This window comes from Amphibalanus amphitrite, unplaced genomic scaffold (assembly GCF_019059575.1).
Source record: "Amphibalanus amphitrite isolate SeventyFive unplaced genomic scaffold, NRLGWU_Aamphi_draft 000055F_arrow, whole genome shotgun sequence".
Classification (NCBI taxonomy): Eukaryota; Metazoa; Arthropoda; class Thecostraca; order Balanomorpha; family Balanidae; genus Amphibalanus; species Amphibalanus amphitrite.
Window position 1 is genome coordinate 411,906 of NW_024881551.1, and position 25,031 is coordinate 436,936.

The following is a 25,031-nucleotide window of genomic DNA, read 5'->3' on the forward strand; positions in this document are numbered from 1 at the left end:
AGCCCGCTGTGAGGCAATAATACTCGATTGGGTCTATCAAGATTTTAAACCTTGTCTTGTCTACGCTTTCCCATATTGATGAAAGAAATCAAATCCAGACCATCATTGTTCATCTTTTTGCTAATGACGAGAACGATATCTTTCTCCATATTGGTAACTGGTATGTAATTGAGGATTGTCATTTATTCTTGTGAAACAATTTCTGGACATGGTACTCCCGATACGGGACTATGATCCTCCGTCTGTTCTGTGGCTGAATAATGGTGTCGTTCACTCAGAGATGCCTCGTTGCGCCACAGATCCTCAGCGGCTGTGTGAGTAGGGCCTGTTACAGCGGGGGCTGGCCCGGAGTCGGGGCCGTGGGTAGCGTGACAGAGCAGCGCGGTACCTCGGCGGCTGACCAGCGTGTCCCAACACTGTGACCCAGGCCGGCGGCACAGGAGTGGGATGAACGGAGACGAATCGTCACCTCCTACCGCTAGGGGCCCTCCAACCACCGCCCCTCGACATCAACCCACCCCCTCCGAACATAATGCCCGACCGCTCCTACCGGTCCCCCAGCCAACGTCTGGAGCTCATACCTAGCGGCTAATGTTAGACCCGATGTGCAACGTTGCACCATGAGAATCAACTGCACCAGCCGCGCTCTGCTTTTTTGACGCAACGATAAACGGTCTCGTCCTTCGGGCGCTTTTCGAAAGAGACAGGAGGCTGAATTGCCCTAATTGGGTTGCATGCTCGATGCTGCTATTAGTCACATATTTAGGTAGCCATCGCGTGGTCTAATTAAGGATGCCGATGTTTGTCCGACATGCGGCTCGTCTTTTGATGGCGTGACATGCACATTGTCGTTGAAATCACAAATGCTCTATTGTTATGGCCTTACGCTAAAAAGTGAGCCTCATAATGGATGAGTGACGGTTTTTCATGTAAATCCCGTGTGATAGTAACACAGAAATCGCATGTAATAAGGTAAAATAAACACCTTTATGAGACAGGAACCATTGCGTGGCATAGATGCGAGCTATTTACTGTTCAACATATATCGCCAATGGCTATCATCATCCATTTTATAGACATTTTGCATCTTGCAATTGTATGCTGTTTTAACACGTGCCGCATATATTACAAGTTTTTTTTGTGTAGAGCATATTAAGCTTTTATAACAAAGATGCACTGCAGGTTTGCTGTTTCTAAGCTTTTCGACGCAGCCACACACGAGTAAAGACAGCACATGCCGGATTCTGTTCCGTCCCGGAGTACGGTTGGTCCCGTCCCTATAGGTCTCCACCTGTACCGTGTCCCACCATGGCCTGATAGGGCGGCCGGCCGCCTCCGTGTCTGACTGTGGAGCAACAGGCCGTGGTTCCCCCACCGTGGCACACTTGGGTAACGCGTCGACTGCCCGTAACAGTCTGTGGGCTCCGGCGGACGGCAGAAAGGTTGTGCAAACGACACATCTCGGAGGGCGCGCCGCGCCTCTGGCGTGGGTGGGAGGCGATTCACTCCGCCTGATAAACTCTTGATCAACCTGCCCTTCCTTTGCCAGCCTCCTCGGTGCTTCCAGTTCGCTCTGGGACGACCTACTCTCCCTCCATGTCCCTGACTACTTCTTCTGTGCGGCGATCCATCAGCGAACAGACGGGGAGCAGGTGGTTATACCGCAGTTCCACACAGACCGACTGGAGTTGGCGCACGCCGCGGACGCTCCTCCGGCACATGAGAGCTGACAGGAGCGTCCGTCTGACCTGCCGATGACCTGGAAACGACGATAGCCAATGGCGACCTGCCAGGCGGTGCGTGGTGCGTGCCCCCCCCCCGTCTCCCCCCCCCCCCAGTAGCCTACTACCTGCTGGCGAACCTCCAGCTATGCGTGGCCGCGTATCGAAACTCCCCCCCCCCCCCCCCTCAACGAGGTAGAGAGGGAAGTCTCCGTCTCCTGCTCGAACCACGACCCAAATCATCAAATCAGCTGGAGATATGAAATGCGTGTCGTGGAGGATGAGTTACGGTGTCTGAAATCAGGTGTGTGGTGCGGCACACGGGGGCAGACTCAGTGATACGGTGCGTGATCCTGAGTAGCACGGTAACCAGTCGACCCGAGACTTTGTCTGTCGCCGTGTCGCCACGTCGGCCCCGGCTATTGTGGCAGCTGCTGTTGCAAGAGGAATGCGTGACACAATGCCGCCGTTTGGGCCTGTTCACTGACGGCCAAACACCGTGGCGGAAAACGACCTGTGCGATTTCGGCACTCGACGCATGATTGCGCCAGATGCTGACGTTTATGAGCCCCCGCAGGGAGCCAGGCCGGTCATTGTTATACAATGTTAGGAAAAGGATGATACGGCAAAAGGAGTTTAATTTCCAACCATCATGTGTCTAGATTAGGCCAAAATCGCATATCTTCAAATATAAAAGGGACTAATTAACAGGAAAAGTTCAGCTAGTTGTATTGTGAAGTAATACCTTCAATGTAACACAAAAGATATGAAACTTGTTTAGGAACGGTGTCAAGATGGACTAACTTGACCGAAACTGAATGGACTCAAATATTACTGAAAATTCATATAACTGTCATTTGTTTCATGTGCATCCTTTTCTTCATGCACAAAAAATATTTATAATAATCCTGGATTGGATTCAAGATGCAATAATATTTGAATGGTTTGTCGATATTGTTCGTTTCGCGTACGGGAGACATCGAATCATCAACCTTGGTCAGGACAGTCATGACACCACCCGCCCCTTGTCCAGTGTCCAGTGATCCACTCTACCTGTTGCGCTCTCCACACACCTCCCTTTCAAGCCGTATGATGCAGCGCGAGGTCGCAGTACCTGACCTTCTGGATGCGGCTATTGCTCACGGTGACGGCGATGACTCGCCACTGTCTTTTGTTCACCGTCCGTGAGGCGCGGCGTGGCCGCTGGCCCGTGACCACGGCTCCAGGAGCGCTGCGACAGACACCGTCACGACCTGCCTTCTCCGGGCCTCGCCCCCTCCCTCCCGAGACACCCCCCCCCCCCTCCCGCCGCCGTGGCCCGGTCCGCGGTGTGTTTCCTAATTCCGCGCCATGCGAGCCGGCCTGTACCGTGTCAGGTCCCGTCCCGCCGCTCCAGAGCCCAGGTTGCCACAGAAGACCTTGGACGCAGAGTGCGGCAAAGGTGGCGCGGAAACAGCGCCAGTTTCGACACACCGGCGCCGCGGCAGCCGTGCCGCGCTGGCTGCTGAGATTGGGCAGTGGCCCTCGTCTGTAACGGTAGTGGGTTCGCAATGCCATGAGCGCCCCTCCGGACAGCCCCCACAGCCGGGAAGGGTCTGTTTTTGCGAGTCTGGTCCTCGTAGATCGCCCCACGATCCCCCCCCCCCGCCTCGATATACTACCGGTGAAAGGAATTCCAGGTCGGACTCCCCGCCCCGAATCGGTCAGCGTCTGGGGTGCTCCCCTACGAAAACAGACCGGACGACGGCGGGGGAGGGGAATTAGGGAGCACTCCTCGCTCCCCTTCCGCGAGGGGTGGACGCGACAGGTTGGACCGTGTGTTCGCTGGACTATCGCACCGTTTGGTGGTCCGCTAGTCAGGGCCCAGGACAGGTGTGGTCTCCGAGGACAGAACGCCGGCCGAACGGAGCTATTGTGGGCGATTTCACAGCTGGTGACAGGTGTCCACGCGTGCGACAGGTCGCACTGTGAAAATGTAAACACCACTGGGGTTTGGATTTGTGGATTAAAGGTAGTGTGCCACCTTTGAAAGATTTCCCGTTTTATTTTTCCCAGGATAAGAAGCTTCTGTTTTTACCTAATATCGCAAAAAAATCAAAAATGGGCCTGGAATAGTGCCTTTTTCGCCTAAAAGTTTATCGGTTTTTAGATATGTATAACAACTGTAGTGGGCTCACCTGCAAACAGGCGTCGGGCAACAATCGCGAATGCGGCGCACTTGTGACAATAAGCAAAGGTCATTATAGTGTTACGACCAAACGACGTACGGGAATGAGTTATCAGCTGTCTAATCGTAGACAACACAATGTCGAGCCTTAAACTGTAAGCCTGTATTGGTATTGTTTCTTAAATTTGGCTGTCGAACATTAATTTGTGGTTTGAAATATGATTTTATGTAAAATAATTGATATGAAACAGCCGTCTCTTAAGTTATGACCCCATTACACCACACGCAAGTGGCAGAAATGACAATGATCAGCTGACGCATTTTTTCTTGGCCGAAGTCAGAGCGCGCGGCCCGACGCACCACGCGTATTTGGAAATTCCGACCTCGACGAGCATCAGAAGCCACCTAACAGGCGTGTTCGAAACCGCAGGAGATGATGATGAACGGGTTTATCGAAACTTGATTGGATGAGCCTATCGGTAATAGCGATTTTAGTGTGTGCATTTATTGTTCATAGTGGTGTGAAATGTGGTTGGGGTACGACCGACAACCCGTCGGGGCGAATTTCGCACTGGGGTACTCAAAATTTGAAGAATTTAAGACGTTTCCATAAGTTTTGAAGGTATGGATAAGTTCTAAAAATCCGGTTCTCCTTATCCGGGTCATTAACTCCATATGGTCCAAGAAAGCTGGCACACTACCTTTAAAGCGATGAATAGAGGGATTTGGATCTGGGCCTTCTTCAGCGGCAGTTTTAAATGTGATTGTTGCTTGTTTTTAGACAGGTAAATAGGTGTATCCCATTTGTAAGACTTGAAAGTCTGAAGACATAGGTATGTAGGGACACAAACATATTTAACCAAGCACATGGATGCATAAGCAGATGTCTAATGAATGTCAACATTCCGGTGCCCATCCTCGTACGATTGCAATCGCTCGTCATTAACGACGTCTCTCTTTTGCTTCAGATGACGCGGACCTGGCCGATTTTATGTGTTCGAATGGTGGCAGCGGCGGCGGCGGAAACAGTGGTGAGTACAATTAAAACCGCTTCACTTCATAGTTTGTATGTAGTGTAGTGCCTGCATTCTATCCTTTGTCGCCGAGCTACACCAGATGACTTCTTGGTCGGATTTCGCCTGTAAGGCCGACTCATCCCAAGGAATTACCGTGGATGGGCCCTCTGTCACACTCAACCCGCTCAATGTCGTCTGTCAGTGCCCTGGATGAGTCCTGGATGGGCCCAAACCAGGCCAACCCGTCGCCGGAAATCCACGTCGTTTGGCGAGCCATCAGGACATGTAGCTGCTGTGTCGTCCCGCCGACAGGCCACCCACGCTCGGCCGTCTGAGCCGTGAACAGTCCGTGAGGCCGTGACTGGTCCGCCGCGCCCGTGACCGCTAATCCGGCTGTAGTCCGGACTCCGGTGTAGTGTCGGGGCTGAACCTCAGCCCCACCGGCCGCGCAAGCTGCTGATGGACGAGCTTCCGGCGCTCCTCAGTCACCACAAAGATCACCGGGCTCTCGTGACGTCAAGCGCCGTTCCTGTCGACTCGCGTCGTTTGCGATGACCCGCGCTCCGTCGCTTCCGACGATTCCCATGGCTTTCGAACTGCCGCCGCTGCCGTTACAACTCTGTCCGACGTGACGTCATGGCTGGCAGTGGTGACGTCACCGGGGGTACGGCGAGCTCGTGGAGTATCGAGCGGTGGCTAATTCGGCACCGGAGCACAGTCGGCCGGGTAAATATAGCAGGTCATTCTCACTGGGAGCGAGCCCCGCAGCGAATACAGAGGCCGTGGGCGCCTCAGAAATGTGACCGGCCCGTGAAAATAGACCGGGGCGAGCGGCACCTGTGACACCAGCCGGCCGCCGAACGGATGTGCAGTGTGCAGCGAGAGATAAATCGAAACACCTTGCCGCCGCTCAGGGCAGAACCTGCCGTAAATGGAATTCAATTGGAGCATGGAATTCGATTGCGGAGTTTTCCAGAGTCACCGAAAGCCAATGCGGCTTAATTGAGACATAGGTGCGGTGTGATCTGTGCAATGTTGACGATTGCGCAGTCGCCTCTGCAGCCGGCAGAGTAGCTAGACAGGCCGGTCCTGCGGTCACCGAAATCCGCGGCTGCCGGAGCCGAATCGGGCGCCGGCCGACCCGGCGGACCGGGTACTGACCTTCGTAGACATGACTCCGCCGACTGGTACGGCGGCTTGTCACCGCATCTCTCTGGCCTAACCTGATGACCATACTGGCTCGAAAACATCTGAAATACTTGATTTTAAGTTCAAACCCTTGTTACTTTAGAGAGGAAAGATGATTTATTTTTACTCAGAATCATATCAGAATATTTTTAAGATAAGTAATGCACTCGTTGGTAAAAAAAAAACGAATGGTTACTGCAGTTACGGCTCCGAACCGAGCATATCCATACCTAAAGAGATGGGCAACCGTCTTCCTGTCTTTTTTCTCATGGTGACCTTGGTTTCGGTTTCATGTGGTGACCGTTTCCTGACCACTCTGTTCTCCTAATTTCCTTTCAGACACATCAATCACCCACTGCCCTACCCAGTTACAGTGCCCCATATATCTATCCCAGACATCCGCCCTCGTGGAGCGGGCGTATCCGTTCGCGTTCCACCCATTCTATCCTCCCCCTCCCGCCGCGCCGCGCCGCGCCGCTCCTTCCAGTCGGCCCCAATCTTCCGACAGCCCAATTCTCTCCACCAGTAGACGTGCGCTTCCAAACCGGGCCGGGAAGATGTTGTAACCGCGCCGTGTATTGTGCATCTCAGACGCTCCCCCTCGCGCGTTCTCCTGGCTCTCGGGGCAGGTCAACCGCATCGCGTCGTCCCGTTGGGCAATGGGGCGGCGCCGATCCGCCGCGCTCAAAGCCGGCCCCGCTTGGAGCACGCGTCTGAAGCCGGAGCCGCCCCGGCGAGCCGCTGTGGTCGCAGCCTTGGCACAGATCGTCCATACACTCTTACCTGGCGTGTCGTGTAAAGAGTGCATGGGCCGAGACGCTGTGAGCGGCCTTGGAGGCGGGTTCGCTGGCCGAGTGAGGTCAGAGGCCCTCCCCCCCTCCTCTGGGGCAGGGTGACCTGAAGAGATTAGGTGACGTGGTCGAGTGGTTTGCTTTTATGGATAAAGGCGGTTTCAGTATTTTTAAACAGTGACGAAAGATTCTAAATGGTATTAAAGCTGTGAAGAGTTGAGGAACCGCTGAAGCTGGAGTCACAAAAATTGGGTATAGTCCGAATAGGCATGAGATCTGCACTTTGAATTTAATGCAAAATTTACCAGGAACCGTTTTCGATGAATGAGTGTAATGAAGCACACTTTTATGCACTGAGCTAAATGTGCTGAATATTTTTTTTTCATTTTAACACACTACTTGCATTTTCAACATCAATAGCATTGCCGAAAAAGACGTCAGGAAGCTTCCGACACTTAGGATTACATGCTAAGTGCTAGCGGTACCCACTCTGTATTTTACTGCTCGTAACACACACAAAAAAAAACTGCTGGGGAATACCATCACGCTGCCATGTTCTTGGGCGTCTTCAGTCTATTGCGCCCCCCGGGAATAGGTGCGTGCATTACGCGTCTGGACGCGGGGCTCCTCCACTGTCGCTCCTCACGCCGATGGTGCACGCGCCGCGTATCGTCCGTCCATCGGCCGGTGGCGGCCGTGGAGACCCGTTTATGCAACAGCCGGCGCTGATTGCGCAGATTGGGAACGTGCCACAGTTACGGCATGTTCGGGCAACACCTGTGCGGACGGCTCGTTTATGGTGTAGGGCTGGCAATCCGGCGTATCACGGTCCAAAAACCGCCCGTGCGCCCGCGGTAACGGGCTGTGACATAAAATTGTGCACAACCATGTCCAATGTTCATGTGCACGAAGTGTAAATGTGTTATGGCTTTGGTGTTAACATGTTTTGACAGATGAAGAAATTGGTTTATGACTAAGTCGTATACCATTTCGTAAATCATAATGGTAAAAAGTATTTCACGTAACGTAGGTAATATCACTATGACATCATCTAGGTTATCCAAAAGACAAAGATGAGGCTATCAGCTTTCTCAGTCCAATAACTCGACAGAAAGAAAGTTAATGTAATCGCTCACGATTCGCTTATTACTTCATAAGGGGAAACTCTGAATGGTCGCCAACCAACAGCCAGCTAGGTAGGCATACCGCTTTTAGCTATTTCCATTTGCGGAAATCTTACATTCATTCACTTTCGCTGCGTGAGCTTGCAGGGATTCCGGTTCGTTCGCGCGCTCTTTACGCAGCCTACACGCACATTTGCAGCCGGCGACCGGTTGAATCGCATGCGGGATGACTTTCGCTGCCGGACATATAGTCCGAACCAATCCGATAGCGGAGAGGTGTGCGCGTTTTCCGCACAGCGACTGACACGGTGGAGCAAGACGCATGAACAAAAATTCGCAGTGAAAAGAAACTGGACTGATTGTGACAGAATAACTTGTTGCTAGCGCGTTGCAAGCCAAGTTGCAAACGGAACTTTTTAATAACGCGTGTTCATGAAATGTCGTGAGCTGCAAAGTACGTGCAATATATGCCACATTACATTATGCTTGATGACACTGCCGATGCCAAAACGACTCACGAACGAATAAGGATGTCCGTGTTAATCATACAGGCACATTACTTTCCTGCGTTTGTGATTCAATTAAAGATGCGCTAAGCACGCACAGGCACGATTGGGCTAGGTATATGGATGTTTTGAAGACTATCCAAAACTATACCTGCAGCTCACACCAACCTTATAAACGAAACATAATGACAGTGCCACTCAATGCATCGCAATAAGTACATAGCAAGCGCCCTAAATAGCCCGTGTGCGGATCACAGATTATGGGAATGTCGCTGGCACATTGGATGTTTGCCTGCTGGGGGATGGGGTGTATATGTGGGAGTAAATTCGCCAGTGATCATTATTCAAAACTGTAGATCATCACAGCCGAAAGACAGACCTTGGATGCCCATGATTTGCATGAGAGCTTCTCTGGGTAAGACCGCCTATACAACCTTACGACATGCCGTTTAAACTGCAATAATCTCATGGCAGATGAGATGAACCCTGTTTGGGCAATAGGCAACACTACACGAGCCTAGGAAGGTCGGACTCGCCCCGGGCCGTCTCCTCACTCGGGGCCGACCCTGGCGGGTGATTCGCTCCCGATCACCGACAACACCCGATGCGCGTCGTACCGTTACAATCACGGGCAGCGGGAAAGGTGCGTCGTTTCGACCAAGGTGAGCGGCACAGTTGGCCAACGGGGCGGCCCGGTGCCGTTGACCGGCTGCACCCTGTCGACACAAGACCTTGACGTCGGCAGCCGGCGAGCCCCGGCCGCGCCGCCGCCGCTGCCGACTCGGAGCGACGTCAGCGGCGCGCCCTCTGGCGGCGGCGACGATCAGCTGACGGCCGCGGCGGCGGCGGCACGGCCAGTTGGCGGTGACCGGCGGCGTCCGACGGACGTGCACGGAGCAGCGTCGTACGCGACGGGCGACGGCGTGCTCCTGCCACCGGCGGTACGGCTGCGGCGGGCTGGCTCACGCGCCGATGGGCCTCGTCTAGCGGAGGTTCGTGAGTACCGTGCGGCGCTGGACAGACTGTGGTGCGCTGAGCGGACCGGACCGCAGGGTGACACTCGGTGAGCGCGAGCGGATCAGGTGTCCAAAACACCAGCCATGAAGAACAAGCGTCTCAACATCAAGGAGGAGTCGATTGACGCCGACGAGCCTCTGGACCTGTCCGTGAAGAAGACCTCGGATGAGCCGGACCGGGAGTTTGAGGAGGCGTTCGACGAGAATGACGCCGAGCGCAGCCTGGTCTCCGAGTTCCACTCGAAACTGCTGCCCATCAAGAAGCGCAATCTGGTGCGGTCCCAGTCGGCCATGCCCTGGCTGGATCTATCGCGCTACCCAGGTCAGTCCAGATGGAGCTGGTCGTGTCCGTTTGTGTAGCGGCCGAATGGACCATTTTTTGTGTGCTAGGATGGAATCATAGGCGGCGGAACGGGGAGGGAGGGCACCGGTGCACCGTGCCCCCCTTTGATTTTGACATTTTAACATTAGCCCTATGGGTGTTGCATGGAAAGAATGGGACCAAAAGTGGGCAGTGTCCCCCTTAATTGAAGGTGTTCCGCCGCTACTGGCTGGAATAATATTTAAACCGAGTGGCGCTGATGTAAACGGTGCCACCGGTTTTCCTCCACCCCTGACTGACCAAACTGGTAGTTTTGGAGGCACAATATGCCTAACGATAATCGTAAGTCAAGCAGCCTCATGGATCAAGTAGAGGTGTTGTCAAGATATTTAGATACCCTTTGGGGAGAACGACTCATAATGAATAAGATTAGGAAACAAATTAAAAACAACAGCACCTGTAATTTTGTGAAGCTCAGGTTCATGTTCTTCAGACTTCAGACCACAAACAAATTGCCTTTTTATGTTATGCTACATGAATATTTACCATGCAACGGAACCTTTTTTGCGAAATGAGGCAAATTATATTATAAATTGATCTCGACAGAGCGCGCCAAAGTGCATAGCGCTTTTTGTTACTATTGTTAATTAAGAATCATTACATTCTTCAAAGATCAAATTTATTTTGAAATTTAATCGTTATTAATTGTAACGTGGACTTCTAATGAAATCTCGTTAGTAAGGATGTTTGCGGAGCCTGTCTGGCTAGTAGCGACGAGAGCAAGCGATGCCAATTTTAGCCCAGCTTGCTTGGTCCGAATCCGGACTTGGTGTGACTGGTTTGTTTGAAGTAAGGCAAGCTGAAGTCATGCCGTTCTCGGCAGTTGTCGTCATGTACTGAATGGATGATTTGACGGGCACGTTGCGGGACACGGGCGACATTTGCCGAACCAGGTAGAGCAGTCTTGTAGTTGATTAACCCCTTGCCGACGCGCCCCTAAGTTCTTCTCCCCCTCCCACCATTTCAAGTCTTGCCATTGTCTCTCTATGCTGAGACGTTCCATACTGCGCCCACCGCTCACCCCACCCTGTGCCCGAGGGCCGCCCGGGCCAGGTCGGGCCGGTAGCCCTGGCGACGGGCTGCCGAGCCGGACGGCGGCGACGGCGACCCTGCTCTTTACCCGGTTGTGCGCCAAGCGTCGCCGCCGCGCCGGTCGGCAGCCGGGAGACAGTGAAAGTGAGCGGAAGGCGGCCGGTTCGAGCCTCAGCAAGGACACCGGAATACAATGCCGCGGTAGAATGGGGAGACAGACGGTCGAGACAGGCGACAAGGGCTCCTGGGGAGTGTGGTACGGAAATTAGAGACTGAAACGTGGGGAGACAGCGGACAGATACAGGGATAGAGAGCTGTGTTACTAAGAGCGTCTTCCGCGCCATGTCTTTGATCGTACAGCTTATCGGGAAGGTGGGGTCTATTGACTAATCGGTCATTCACCGTCAGGCGGTCTCATCTGACTCTGATCAGTTCTCTCAGAAGACGTCACAAAAAAAGAGACACACGGTGCTCACAAAGCGTGGAGAGGTATAATCCACTATCTGTGAACTCTCCGCACAAAGTCCGGTGTCTCGCTGAGCTGCGCGAGCATAGCCTATTCGTCAGTCACACCGCCATCGTAATCGATACGACTGTTCCGTATTACTCATGTAATAATTTTGCTTGCTTTGAGAATTGAACGTCATTAGATGTGTAACAATAATTTCGGAGTGCCTAAAATATCTACACCTCGGGAAATGAACCGCTTTTCCCAGCACCGTCTGTTTCTACTAACCCGGCCAATTTGGTTAGGTAACGCGGATAACATCTACAGAAGGCAGTGGTTATCTTGTGCCTGGTATGTTTGCACAGCGGTCTGTAATAACATCGTAGATACAATCATCAAAGTAAGATTAAGGGATACCTTTTAAAGTTTGTTGACTGGATACAAGAAATCCCCGAGATTGAATGTCTGGAATGTGATAGACGTCGAATGGCAGTCGACTTTCTTACCACCATTTAATGGAATACATTATCAACATTGCATCACTTACCGCAGGCAGATGCGGTAGCCGCTAACGCTACTCTTTTTTAGTGTTATTTCGCAAATTATAGATACAGGTCTTCTGTCCTCTGCAGATCGCCGCGCGTCGCTCTGCGGGTTCCCGCTGTCCGACTGTAGGCCCGCCTGCCCGCCCGTCTGTTTGCCGCCTGCCCCGGCAGCTCCTCCCGTCTGTTTGCCGCCTGCCCCGGCAGCTCCGTCTGTCTGTTTGCCGCCTGCCCCGGCAGCTCCGCCCGTCTGTTTGCAGCCTGCCCCGGCAGCTCCTCCCGTCTGTTTGCCGCGTGCCCCGGCAGCTCCGCTCTGTCTGTTTGCCGCCTGCTCCGGCAGCTCCGTCTGTCTGTTTGCCGCCTGCCCCGGCAGCTCCTCCCGTCTGTTTGCCGCCTGCCCTGGCAGCTTTGGCCGTCTGTTTGCCGCCTGCCCCGGCAGCTCCGCCTGTCTGTTTGCCGCCTGCCCCGGCAGCTCCGCCTGTCTGTTTGCGGCCTGCCCTGGCAGCTCGGCTCTGGCCGCGGCCTTGTCGCGGTCACTGGCACGGCAATCGATACACGTCGCCGCAAACAGAGCCACAGTTCCGTAAACAGGCTGCGTGCCTGGCCGCCCCCGCGGTGACCTCTGTGGCTGGCGACCTCCCCTTGCCCCTCCCAGAGTGGGGAGGAACGCACTGTCAGCCCACCGCCGCGCGCTGCAGTGCATGTTGACACTGCTGGTGCGCGTTTGAGTCATCAGCCTATGCTGCGTTGAAATAGTAGCACTACCATATGCTCATTTGCGGAACAGAAGCTTTACTGGAGACTGCATTTTCTCTGCGGCCAACTACTTTAATGTCTTGCGGGATAGTATATCAGCCAGGGTGTATTGCGGCACAGTATTCCGCCTGGCTCAGCTTGGTAGCACTTCTCCCGCCCGGAGCTCGCCGGAAACTGACGCCGCTCTCAGCCGAAGCTGCGAGCGGTGAGTCACGCCCAGTCGAGCGGCGTAGTTGGACACCGCTTCCGCGGCGCCCGGGGCCGACTCCAGGAGCCCTGCAAGCAGAGACCGGCTCAGAGGTGGCGGCCGTTCACCTGCCGTGGAGGCACTTCTGTTCCGAGACGGTGGGACGACCCGAGCGGCGCGCGTGCTCTCGTTATCGGCGTCAGAGAGCCACCGGTGGCGTCTCAGTGAACCCGGCCGAATCTTCCGCCAGTGTCGGGATACAACGCTGTATGATGTCAGAAGCCAGAAGCTCAGCCGTGGCGATATTTCCAAATGGTACGCACGGATTCTGGACATTGTCATGCTCAGATGTGACGGCATAGTGTTCTCGACATCACATTTCACATACATCAGTGAAGTCATCCAGTCATAAATCGTAGCGACGTTCAGGATATGACATCATCGGTTTAGCTTCATAAAAATGCCGGTAGTGGGGTACCTACTGATCTTTCACAACCCATACTGTCGCCTTCGAAGAGTTACTTCTATCCGTTTTCACGGCGCAGATGCCTGAATGATATCGGGATCTTTGTCATTCATCCGACTTCACACTTCTCCTTTTCATGATGCATCAACCTTTGCATCGTTTCGAATTCAAGGGCAAGGTTGGGGTTACCTAATCCAATGACACACACACGCCTCATACTACGCCGCCGCAGTCACCACCACCGTCTCGGCCACGACCACGACGGCCGTCAGGGGTGGACGCCCGGGTCGGCGCGCGACTTCGCTGACCTTGGCCAGCGGGAAGTGCTCAGTGCGGTCGTCTGCCATGCACCCGGCGCTGACACGCCCGTTCTCGGCGTGATCGGAGCGAGCACGGCCCGGCGGCGTACCGGGGCGTGCTGGGATGTACGGACGTGCTCCCGGAAATATCGGCCGTGTGATCGCGCATCAGCTGTGTGAGCCGGCTAGCTTACTATAAGGGACAAATGCGGTTCAGTCCGTCATAAGGAAGAGTGCAGGAAAACGGCAGCAATCATTGTTTGTTAGCTGCTCGATTAGTGAATGCGGAGGTGGGTGGTTGCCGGTCGTTTTCTGGGGTCATTGCTCGGTAAGCATGGTCCGTGCTGGGCCCCAGCCTATTGTGACGGAGTGTTGTCAGTTCATTGGCGTGCGCTGGTGGCGAATAGCTGCACGAAAGGCTGGATGATGGCTTTGCCAAGGAGAGCCAGTTCGACCGGGAAGTGCATGTTCGCCGCACATACCGGCGGTGTTGTTCGTGCTTCTGTTTGCTGATTGGTTCCCGGCGGCTCTGTTTGGCCTCGCCGCCTTCTCAGAGTATTATTTCTTAATACCTGTAACAGCCAGTTATTAATTTGCCTCTGCCTGAAGCATGTTCCTTTTTTCTCTCCGTCAATGTCATCTCATATCTCACTCTCCACTCTTCCTTCATTGTCCTGTGATCGACCCCTTCATCTTATTTTACCGAGAACATGTTACCTCGATCCGGAATGCGACGTGCGCTTTCCCGCTCCGGCTTTTTGTCCTCTCATATGGTCATCGGCCACCTCCCGCGCCTGCATATCTTTGGGGCAAACGCGGCGATTCGGCGCGCTTTTTGCGCATCTTTTTGTCGACGACCCGCTTCTGCTTGGTGCGCACGGCAAACAAAGCGCGCGCCGATGCGGCGTTTTTGCAACGGAGCCGTGGCCTTGGCCGGCGTGAGGGTTCAGCAGCCTTTGAGGAGTTGTGTTCCGGGCGCCGGGCGTCCGTCAGAGCGGGTCGGCGCGGGGCCCGGCCGGGGAGCGGCTCGACACGACCTCCCGGCGGCGGCGCGTCCTCTCCAGGGCACCCAGCGCGGCGGGTGGAGTCTGTCACGACGGGAGCGCCACGGGATGTCCCTGTCACACGTGCTGACACACAGACTGTCGGTGCGCCGACTGGCGTCTGCGCGGCGCAGCGCGGCGGCTCGTGCTCGCCGCTCCCGGAACCGCCCAATTTACATATACAAGGAAGCACGCCGGCTGGAGGCTTGGCGCGGTGGTACGCTGGCACTCTGCCAGAGGCCTGTCAGCGGCTACCGCCACGGACAACGCCTCCTCGCCTTTTAACAGAATGCCAGCGGCACTACCGGCCGCTATTGGACATATCGGACACGGTGGTAGACAGTAGACACTGGGGACTGCGGAGGGGTTTCCGTCTCCGTCCTATGTGCTGCACAAGGTGTAAAGCCCTCACTGGTCATCACACCCGGCCGAGCGGTGGGTGGGCGGCCGCCGCCAGGGTCACGGCTGGAATTTCCCGTGCCGTGTCCGCAGCTCGTTTGGGTCCGGAATAGCCGCCGGGAATGGTGTGCATTCCGAGCTACGGGAATCGGCCGCCGGAATGTCGTCTTAGGCTCGATGGTCAGTCGTGGACCGCGCCGTCACCAGCAGCGGCAGCGAGTGGTGTGATTAGTGGGAACTAACGAAGAAAATGTCCCTATTAGCTCCATATTGCAGTGTTTATACAAGTCTGGATATAGTTATGCAGGCGGCAATGAATGACGGACCATAGAGCGTCGCTCCCTTCAGACGGCACCCTGTGCACTGTGCAGGGCCCTGGGCCAGGGACCCGCAGTCTCGTCATGTCGCAGTGCACATGCACTCGTGTCGGCACGGCACTGCTGCTTGTCTGCTCGGCCTGACATTGGACGGACGAATAGCATTAGGGCACTCCCTGGTGTCGTCCCGTGCAGATCTGCCGGCGATAGCCGCGGCACTCCAAGCCGCTTGGGCGGGTTCTTCCCAGCGTGTTTTTACCAGCGACTTGTTTGCGAATAGTCAACTCATAGCGGCGACGCGGCTATGGAAGGTTAGGACCCTGCCCGGGCGCCACTGAACGTGACCGGAGCAAAGGGAGACGGGGGTCGGAGATAGATAAATCACCCCGCCGACAGACGCGGGGCAGACCCTGACTAGGGGTGGTGCGAAGGGGAGTGTAGGAACGGGCGCGCCGCTGGCAGGAGAGCCGAGAGGCGCGAACGGCAGTCGTCGACTGCGACGGACGGCGAGTGGAGCAGAGAGTGGGCGAGAAGTGAGCTAAGGAATCCGTGCGGAGTGCCAACGGCTACGAGGATTATCCGATCACGCACTCCTTAACGCCGACATGGCCGCCGGCGAGTGGAGCGGAGAGCGAGCGAGAAGGCAGGGAAGCTGTGGGGAGTACCAACGGCTACAAGGATTCTATGGTCAGGCATACTAACGCCGGCACGGCAGGTGAGGCGTATCGAGCACGGCTCGGGGGTACGTACAGCGGAGTGCGGTTCCTTGGCGGCGACACCACGAGGATGGTCGCCCGGCGACTGACGCGGCGCCACCATGAGGATGGTTTCCCCGGCGACTGACGCGCATCTATTCAGAGGCATATTAAGCGCACACGCAATCGTAAAGGAAACCGGGGAGCCTGGTAGGCACGCTTTGAAGGGTCGTGCAACGCGGCACCCCAACCTGCGACGCGATACACACAAAACACCTGGTTCCGGCCACCCTACAACTCATGCACACACATCAGGTCCGCCGCCGACCCCTCGGCTACTCTGCAACTGCAATGCGTCCGACGCCCCGGCAACTCCGCACTGCAAATACATCAGGCCCGCTGCCGACGCCTCGGCTACTCTGCAACTCACGCACATACATACTCATGCACATGCATCAGGTCCGCCGCCGACGCCTCGGCACGCACATACATCAGGTCCGCCGCCGACGCCTCGGCACGCACATGCATCAGGTCCGCCGCCGACGCCTCGGCTACTCTGCAGTAGAGATGTCCTCGGATATAACTTTTCGGTATACCGATACCATACTGATACCAACTCGGTACTTGCTAATTGATTCCTAATGTGTTCGGTATTTTGTTGGTATAATGCACCCTAGGTTGGTACTTGGTTTGGTATCGGTATTCCGACTTTCCGTAGTCGACGTCCTACTCTGCGCCGCACATACATCAGGTCCGCCGCCGACGCCTCGGCACCCACACGCATCAGGTCCGCCGCCGACGCCTCGGCACCCACACGCATCAGGTCCGCCGCCGACGCCTCGGCTACGCTGCTGTAGAGATGTCCTCGGATACAACTTTCGGTATACCGATACCATACTGATACCAACTCGGTACTTGGTATTTGATTCCTAATGTGTTCGGTATTTTGTTGGTATAATGCACCCTAGGTTGGTACTTGGTTTGGTATCGGTATTCCGATTTTCCGTAGTCGACGTCCTACTCGGCACTGCACATACATCAGGTCCGCCGCCGACGCCTCGGCACGCACAGGCATCAGGTCCGCCGCCGACGCCTCGGCTACTCTGCAGTAGAGATGTCCTCGGATATAACTTTTCGGTATACCGATACCATACTGATACCAACTCGGTACTTGCTAATTGATTCCTAATGTGTTCGGTATTTTGTTGGTATAATGCACCCTAGGTTGGTACTTGGTTTGGTATCGGTATTCCGATTTTCCGTAGTCGACGTCCTACTCTGCACCGCACATGCATCAGGTCCGCCGCCGACGCCTCGGCACCCACACGCATCAGGTCCGCCGCCGACGCCTCGGCTACTCTGCTGTAGAGATGTCCTCGGATACAACTTTCGGTATACCGATACCATACTGATACCAACTCGGTACTTGGTATTTGATTCCTAATGTGTTCGGTATTTTGTTGGTATAATGCACCCTAGGTTGGTACTTGGTTTGGTATCGGTATTCCGATTTTCCGTAGTCGACGTCCTACTCTGCACCGCACATACATCAGGTCCGCCGCCGACGCCTCGGCACGCACACGCATCAGGTCCGCCGCCGACGCCTCGGCTACTCTGCAGTAGAGATGTCCTCGGATACAACTTTTCGGTATACCGATACCATACTGATACCAACTCGGTACTTGGTATTTGATTCCTAATGTGTTCGGTATTTTGATGGTATAATGAACCATAGGCTGGTACTTGGTTTGGTATCGGTATTCCGTTTTTCCGTAGTTGACATCAATACACTGCACTGCACATACAACAGGTCCGCCACCGACGCCTCGGCTACTCTGCAACCCACGCACACACATCAGGTTCGCCGACAACGCCCCGGCCACTCCGCAAATCACGCACATACATCAGGTCCGCCGCCGACGCCTCGGCTACTCTGCAACTCATGCACATGCATCAGGTCCGCCGCCGACGCCTCGGCCCCTCTGCTACTCATGCACACACATCAGGCCCGCCGTCGTATAGCCTCAGCCACCCCGTAAAATCTGCACCGGCATGGGTCGAGAATATGGTATGGCAGGCATGGCACGCGCCACACCAACTTAAAAGATGGTATGGCAATGCCATACCAACTTTTCAGGGTAACAGCTACGAAATTTAAGGATTTCAGTTTGATAAGAATAAAACACGATAGTATTGTTTCGAGCAACTGGCGCCATACCAACTTTGAAAACAATTCTCCACCCATGTTCGCACGTACATGAGGTCCGCCGCCGACGCCTCGGCTACTCTGCAACTCACACACATGCATCAGGTCCGCCGCCGACGCCTCGGTTACTCTGCAACGGCACATACATCAGGTCCGCCGCCGACGCTTCGGCTACTCTGCAACTCACGCACACGCATCAGGTCCGCCACTGACGCCTCGGCTACGCTACACCCCTTGCACGTAAGTACCTACATCAGGACCGCCGCCGACGCCTCAGCTACTCTGCAACTCATGCACATACATCGGGCCCGCCGCCGACGCCTGGGCTGCACTGTAACCCCTGCACACATCGGGTCCGCCACCGGCGCCTCGGCTAATCTGCAACCCATGCACACGCATCAGGCCTGCCGCCGACGCCTCGGCTACTCTGCAACTTACAGGCGCCAGGTGCGCCGCCGTCACCTCGGCCCTCTGCAACACGGTAGGCACTTAGCTTACTAAAGCGCATTTTAGTGACATCAGAGCCTGAGTCGATCGCCGGCGACCTGGTCACTCGTGGAGGTGTTCACCGCCGTACCGTACAACACGGAACGCAGACCATTTAGTCACGCCGGCGATTCGATCGGAGTCTGGCAGGCGTAGTTCAGACACGCTATTGTCATCGCATATAACATCTTGCCACGAAACCTGACACGAACCTGCCTGGGAGCCGCTTCAATAGCGAGATAAAGCAGCACTTGTTGACGAGGCAACGTGGCGGGGTTGGTTAGATGGGATAAGGCCCCTTGTCAAAACAGACCACGCATTTCGAGAAGCGCTTCCGAACGCAACCTGATGGACATACGCTGCCGCAGAAACACATCTCAGCCAGTCACCTTGGAGGCTCGGTTTAGCACTCAAGGAGTCTCTTTGTGAAAAGGTCTCAAAGTATTTTCTAAGTGGCCGCCTCCGTATTTCTGCAAATCGGCATACGCATACATCCGGTCCGGCGCCGACGCCTCGACCACTCTGTCTACACTACACACCTGGTCCGCTGCCGACGCCTCGGCTACTCTGTCTACACTACACACCTGGTCCGCTGCCGACGCCTCGGCCACTCTGTCTACACTACACACCTGGTCCGCTGCCGACGCCTCGGCCACTTTGCGCTTAACACATACGCGCACACACACACACACACACACACACGCACCCCCCCCCCCCCCCACACACACACATACACACCCGGTCTGCGTCATGCATCGGCTGCTCTGCAACTCGACAGGCATCTAGCTATCGACAGACTATGAACTTCTTTCGTCCAATGTCTGAAATACTGGGCTCAACGGTGGCAGACGAGACCGAACGAACAATCCGCACACACTGAGAAAACAGTTTCTCCTTTTTCGGTCTCAGAGATCAGTTTCGGGCTAATGTCCCCGATTCAAAACAGATCACACATTTTGAGAATATTTTCTGAGCAACGCCATTGATCGCAGAAACAGAGCTCAGTCGGTACCTATTTTCGGTGTCAAGCTTTTAAAAATTAGTCTTACTATGAAACCAGTTTCCAGTCCGAACCCCAGTTTCGGTATCGCTTGAATCCAGTATTCGGGTACATGAGCCCTTAGGAAGCCTTACTGAAACCGTTTTAAAATCAGACACATTTGAGGCTGGTTTTCAGCGCTCAATTGAGTCTTTATATTCAAACTGCTCTCAAAGTGTATTCTGAGTGCAGGAATCGAGCAAGCACAGACAAAATGCATGCAAGATCATGCCCGGACACAACTACACCGACTACGCCGCTGCCTGCCGGCTCCCCACTCTCGAGACTCCGAGTAAGCGTCGCGACACTGCAATCTGCGGCAAGCTGGCAGCCGACACTTTCGCGAACCCTGCCCACCCACGGTAACCCGTGCGAGCAGCTGCCAAATGTGAGTCCCCATATGCGCTGGCAATGCAAAGTTGTCATCCCGCAGGCCAGAACGGAGCGGCAGAAAAGTCATCGGCGCCCGTGCTCACAGGCCTCATGAACAGCACGTGATTCTTAGGTAGGGGTAGGTGCGTTTAAAGTACCCTAACAATGCACCGTTCCTACTTTCCGTGAGGCACTGTGCTTTGCGTGCGGTGCCATCACAGCACCGGAATCTATGCACAACCTTTTCTACCAGTCATTCACGGCCACATGGCCATACAAACCCCATTTATGTATGTGCGGTCGTATGAGCACGTAAACCGGGTCCGCCGCCGACGCCGCGGCTAAGTTGCGCGCAACATAGGTCTACGGGACCGCTGCAGACGACTAGATAATCTGCAGCACGATATCAAAGACGAAACCAGGCCACTGATCCCAGATTCGCGGCATTCCATTTTAGCCAGCACCGATGACGTCGGTTTAGGCGCCGGGAAGCGTGCCGGGCTAAACATCACAACCCCGAGGCCGTGAACACGGGGGTCCAAGACCGACACGAGGACAAAACCATCGGATCGGACCCCCCCCCTCTCACCGCAGTGTGTCCAGGCATGGCTTCACACACACCGGAATATCAGCGAACGACACGGCAGGGCCGCCGGGAACCACAGTCGCCCCTCCCCCCCCCCCCACCCCCTCCCCCAAGGCCGACCGCGCCGACCGCCAGTCAGAAAAGACAGCCATCGGCGGAGCCAGAGCCGGCCGCCGGCCGCTGTCACAGCCCCGGCACCGCCATGACACCGGACCGGCTGATGAGACAGTCAACGCCGGGGCAGCCGCGGGCCCGCCTGCCGGTACTGTCCGCGGGGCCACAGAGGCTCACAGTGGGGCCGCCACGGTCCTCAAACCGGGCGACAGCGGCGGGACGGGCCGCCCGCCGCAACCTGATACCAGCCGACGCCGCACGACCCGGCTCCCCCGCTGGTCCCCCGGCGGCCACGAGAGGCAGACGACTAACGAACACCCCGAACACGGTCACGTTCCATTAGTGGGTCGCGGCGCCCCCACGCCGGTCGACAGTGAGTCACTGGCGTCACTGTGCGGGGAGTATGGGGTCCAGTCACAGCTGACTCAGGACGGGAGCCGACCTTGGGGTGGAGGGAGTCCCTCGCCGCCCCGGTTCACACTAACTGGTTCGACCCAAACTCACCACCAAGAGCCATGCCGCAATAACAGACCGGGCATCGCCAGCGGAACACACTGGGAACCTTCCGCATGCGGCATGTGCCCGGATTCGTGGTCAAACCATTAACTGCTCAGCAGAGATCGAGAAAGGTGTGGGCAGCGGACGCTTAGCCTAAGACTTTTTCATTCCATTGGGTGTATTTGGCGTTTTTTAGGGGCCGTCCTACCCTACAAACGAGCCGACGCGAGTGGTTTCGGCCGCTGACAGCCAACTGAGGCGAACGCTTGGTGATAGTGGCGCGGGCAACGGGGGCCTAATCAACTCATAGCGGCGACGCGGCTATGGAAGGTTAGGACCCTGCCCGGGCGCCACTGAACGTGACCGGAGCAAAGGGAGACGGGGGTCGGAGATAGATAAATCACCCCGCCGACAGACGCGGGGCAGACCCTGACTAGGGGTGGTGCGAAGGGGAGTGTAGGAACGGGCGCGCCGCTGGCAGGAGAGCCGAGAGGCGCGAACGGCAGTCGTCGACTGCGACGGACGGCGAGTGGAGCAGAGAGTGGGCGAGAAGTTTCCCACCCACCCTCACCTATTTAATAGATGCGACTTCGAGATTCGTCAAACCTGCATATCCTTAATCCCGACCATATACCTCGTCGTTATCACTCCGTCGGTGCGTTTTTTAGGGGCCGTCCTACCCTACAAACGAGCCGACGCGAGTGGTTTCGGCCGCTGACAGCCAACTGAGGCGAACGCTTGGTGATAGTGGCGCGGGCAACGGGGGCCTAACACGCGATATTTGTGTTGAAGAACGTACTAATCCGTCGTGTATTTGGGCGTATGAGCAACACTCGGTCGATGCAATGTCTGGGTGTTGGCTGGGTTGTTTAACGTGTTCACCTGGTCGTTAACACCATTACGATGCATTCCTGACATATCTGTTGATCTTCATCCCATCTGAGGCGCTATTGCAGGGTGCCTCTGGCGGTTTGTTGGTACTGCCCCTTCCTTGGCCTCAGCAGTTCTTGCTTTTTATGTTACAGCGCAAGACGCGTCTTCATAGCGTTAAGAAATATTGAGTCGTTAAAATGAATTACACCTGAGTGCCGACCTGACCGGTAGCCCCCAGCTGACCTGACCGTTAACCCCAGCCGACCTGTCACCGCCCTGCTGACCTCTGTCTTCTGTGCGCCGCAGATGGCTCCGGTCCGTCCACCAGCGCGGTGGCCGCCGATTTCTACGGGTCTCTGTCGTCGGGCGGCGAGCGGCAGTCGGCGCCGGCCGACGCCCTGGGCCGGCCCGGCGAACACTCCAAGCTGCTCGAGATGCTGACCTCTGAGGGCGCGGCGGCGGCGGCGGCGGCCGTGGCGGCGGCAGCGGCGGCGCCCGGACCCGCCGGCCTGCGCCATCCGGCCGGTCACCCCCAGCAGCAAGGTGAGGGAACTGGGGAGAGGAGCCAGAGCCAGAGGTGTGGGGAATGACAGCGGAACTGGATGGCGCTGAACGTGTTCTGCTCCCAACGTAAAGCATCATCTTGTCGCCTGCTCTTCGTAATTTGGGACCGTACCTACTTTTTATCTTCTAAAACTCACGATTGAGGCATCAACCATAACCATTAGATTTATTACCATACAGAAATGGAGCAACCCACAAACCTCGAAGGCTTCACTTATTATTAAACTAATATCCAAACATTTGCCAACCCTAATTACGTGACACGGAACTAGACACGACCTCGGTGACCTCTCGCGCGAACGCCATCCAGTTTTGCGTTTTTGGCACACCGTCAACCTCCTGTCCTGCCCGCTCCGCTTAGCTTCCTGGTCGATGCAGGAAGCAGTCTGCAATGTCGGACGAGCACGGCGTGCCTGGTGCATGACGGCTGCAGTGATGCCTTCCGCGGCCGACCGGCCCGGTCGCGTGTTTTCCCCCTGTTGTGTGCGGCACGGGCGCGCCGCGCGCCGATGCCGCTCAGTAGCGAACTCCGGCCGTCGGCCGCACTTTTACGGTAACCTTGAGCGGTCGCGTGCCGGTTTTTACCAGCAGCATGTTTTTCGCATGAGGACATTGTTGTCAACAGGGGCCAAGCGGTTGGCCGTTGACCCGCGATCGCCGCTACTGTCCCGGTGCGCTGTGGGGTCTATTTTTACGGGGCGCCACTCACGAGGCCACCGACCGCAGCTATTGTCCACAGGGCGGCCAAGGCCGTACCGGGGCGCCCCCACCGTCTCCCCCTTTCTCTGGCTGCCCCTGTGGGCCGAAAATACCCCCTCAGCAGTCAAGACGAGGTGGGTCAACCACCTCGTCCGGTGGACGAATAACAGGCGCTCCCCTGTGGTAGGATTCGCACGCCGCGCTGCGCCCCACCTAAAAATGGCGTAAACACCAAACAGGTCTTCCAGTTGCGGGCGGACGGCCGTGGATGAGCGGTTTCCTGTGCGCCCTGACCTTGGTCGGGGAGGGAGCGGAGACCAGGGGAGGGACGGCACCGGGGCGACTTCTGAAAGCTCCAGATGTTTACCGGGCTGGAGTGAGACAGGAATCTGTTAACAAGGATGATGGGCCGATAGCGTCAGATCTTGTTGCTACAATTTGTGGGTCTTCACTCTTCGCCTTACATGACTAGTTATTTTCCGTATCAAATAATACGAAAGAATCCTGACCTCCAGTTCTTTGACCAGTGACCTGACATCCTGCCTTTGAATATTGACCCTGATCCTCTGATCTTTGACCGATGGTCTGACCGATGACGTTTGCCTGTTGACCCGAAATCCGGCCTCGACCTGACCTCTGATCGTTGTCTCTTGGACAGGCTCGCTGCCACCCAGCCCAGCCGACAGCGGAGTATCGGATGTCGACAGCAGCAGCGGCAACGCCAGCAACGACGAGTCCAAGCCGCGGCTACACTGTGAGTACCGATATAATCATTCACATCAGCCGTGATATGGAGGTGACACTTGAAGGAAATAGTCTGCTTATTTTCGCGCCCTATAATCATCAATGCATATCACTGACGGGCTGAAGTTAAGTTCAAGCATTTCGTTGATAGAAACATTGGGCGAAGATGGTATTGGTACGCCAATATTACAGTTCATTTCAGAAAACAGAGTAATCCATTCGGTAAAGGCATTCCAAATCCTGGAGATTGCGTCATTAGCGATTCTTGTAGTGCCACTGAAAGCAATTCCCTATTTCTGGCAAGCCTTTGTGGTGATCTGCCTTTGTGCCGATCCTAAGCGTTTCTCCGGTGAGAAGAAATATGTCGTTCGGAAATTGATTTCCGTTTATAGCGAATAGCAATATCATACAGTAATGCACATCACACCTGCACTCAAGTCTCATTGTCAGTGAATGCCTCTCCATATTGGCTACGCATTCCGATCAGCAACTGCGCAGTGCGGCCGGCGCCCCGGGGTCGTGACCCGTTTCCGTCCCGGGGCGGCCCACCCGACACCAGTGGTGTCCGCTGGCGAGCCCTTACGGAAGCGATCTGCGGCGGCGCCGAGTGACCTGGTGACCCAGCGGCATCGAAACTGGCCGTCCGCCCCCGCCGGCGGCGCGGGGACAGGGGTCCACCCTGCCACCGCGGCTGCTCGGACACGAGACGGCCGGCTCAGGTGGCTGAAAGGCGAGGTGACGGCCGCCGGCCGGGC

The 25,031-nt window shown here is 55.7% G+C and overlaps 1 protein-coding gene across 3 annotated transcripts in view; it reads left to right on the forward strand.

Moving 5' to 3' along the window:
* LOC122378126 (ecdysone-induced protein 74EF-like) overlaps window positions 1–25,031 on the forward strand; it is a 133,292-nt gene that overhangs the window by 97,386 nt on the left and 10,875 nt on the right. For all 3 annotated transcript variants that reach the window (XM_043358839.1, XM_043358841.1, XM_043358840.1), the window contains 3 exons: window positions 4,857–4,919; window positions 22,576–22,812; window positions 24,191–24,286. In XM_043358839.1, coding sequence (XP_043214774.1) covers window positions 4,857–4,919; window positions 22,576–22,812; window positions 24,191–24,286 — 396 coding nt within the window. The remainder of the gene's footprint in view (window positions 1–4,856; window positions 4,920–22,575; window positions 22,813–24,190; window positions 24,287–25,031) is intronic.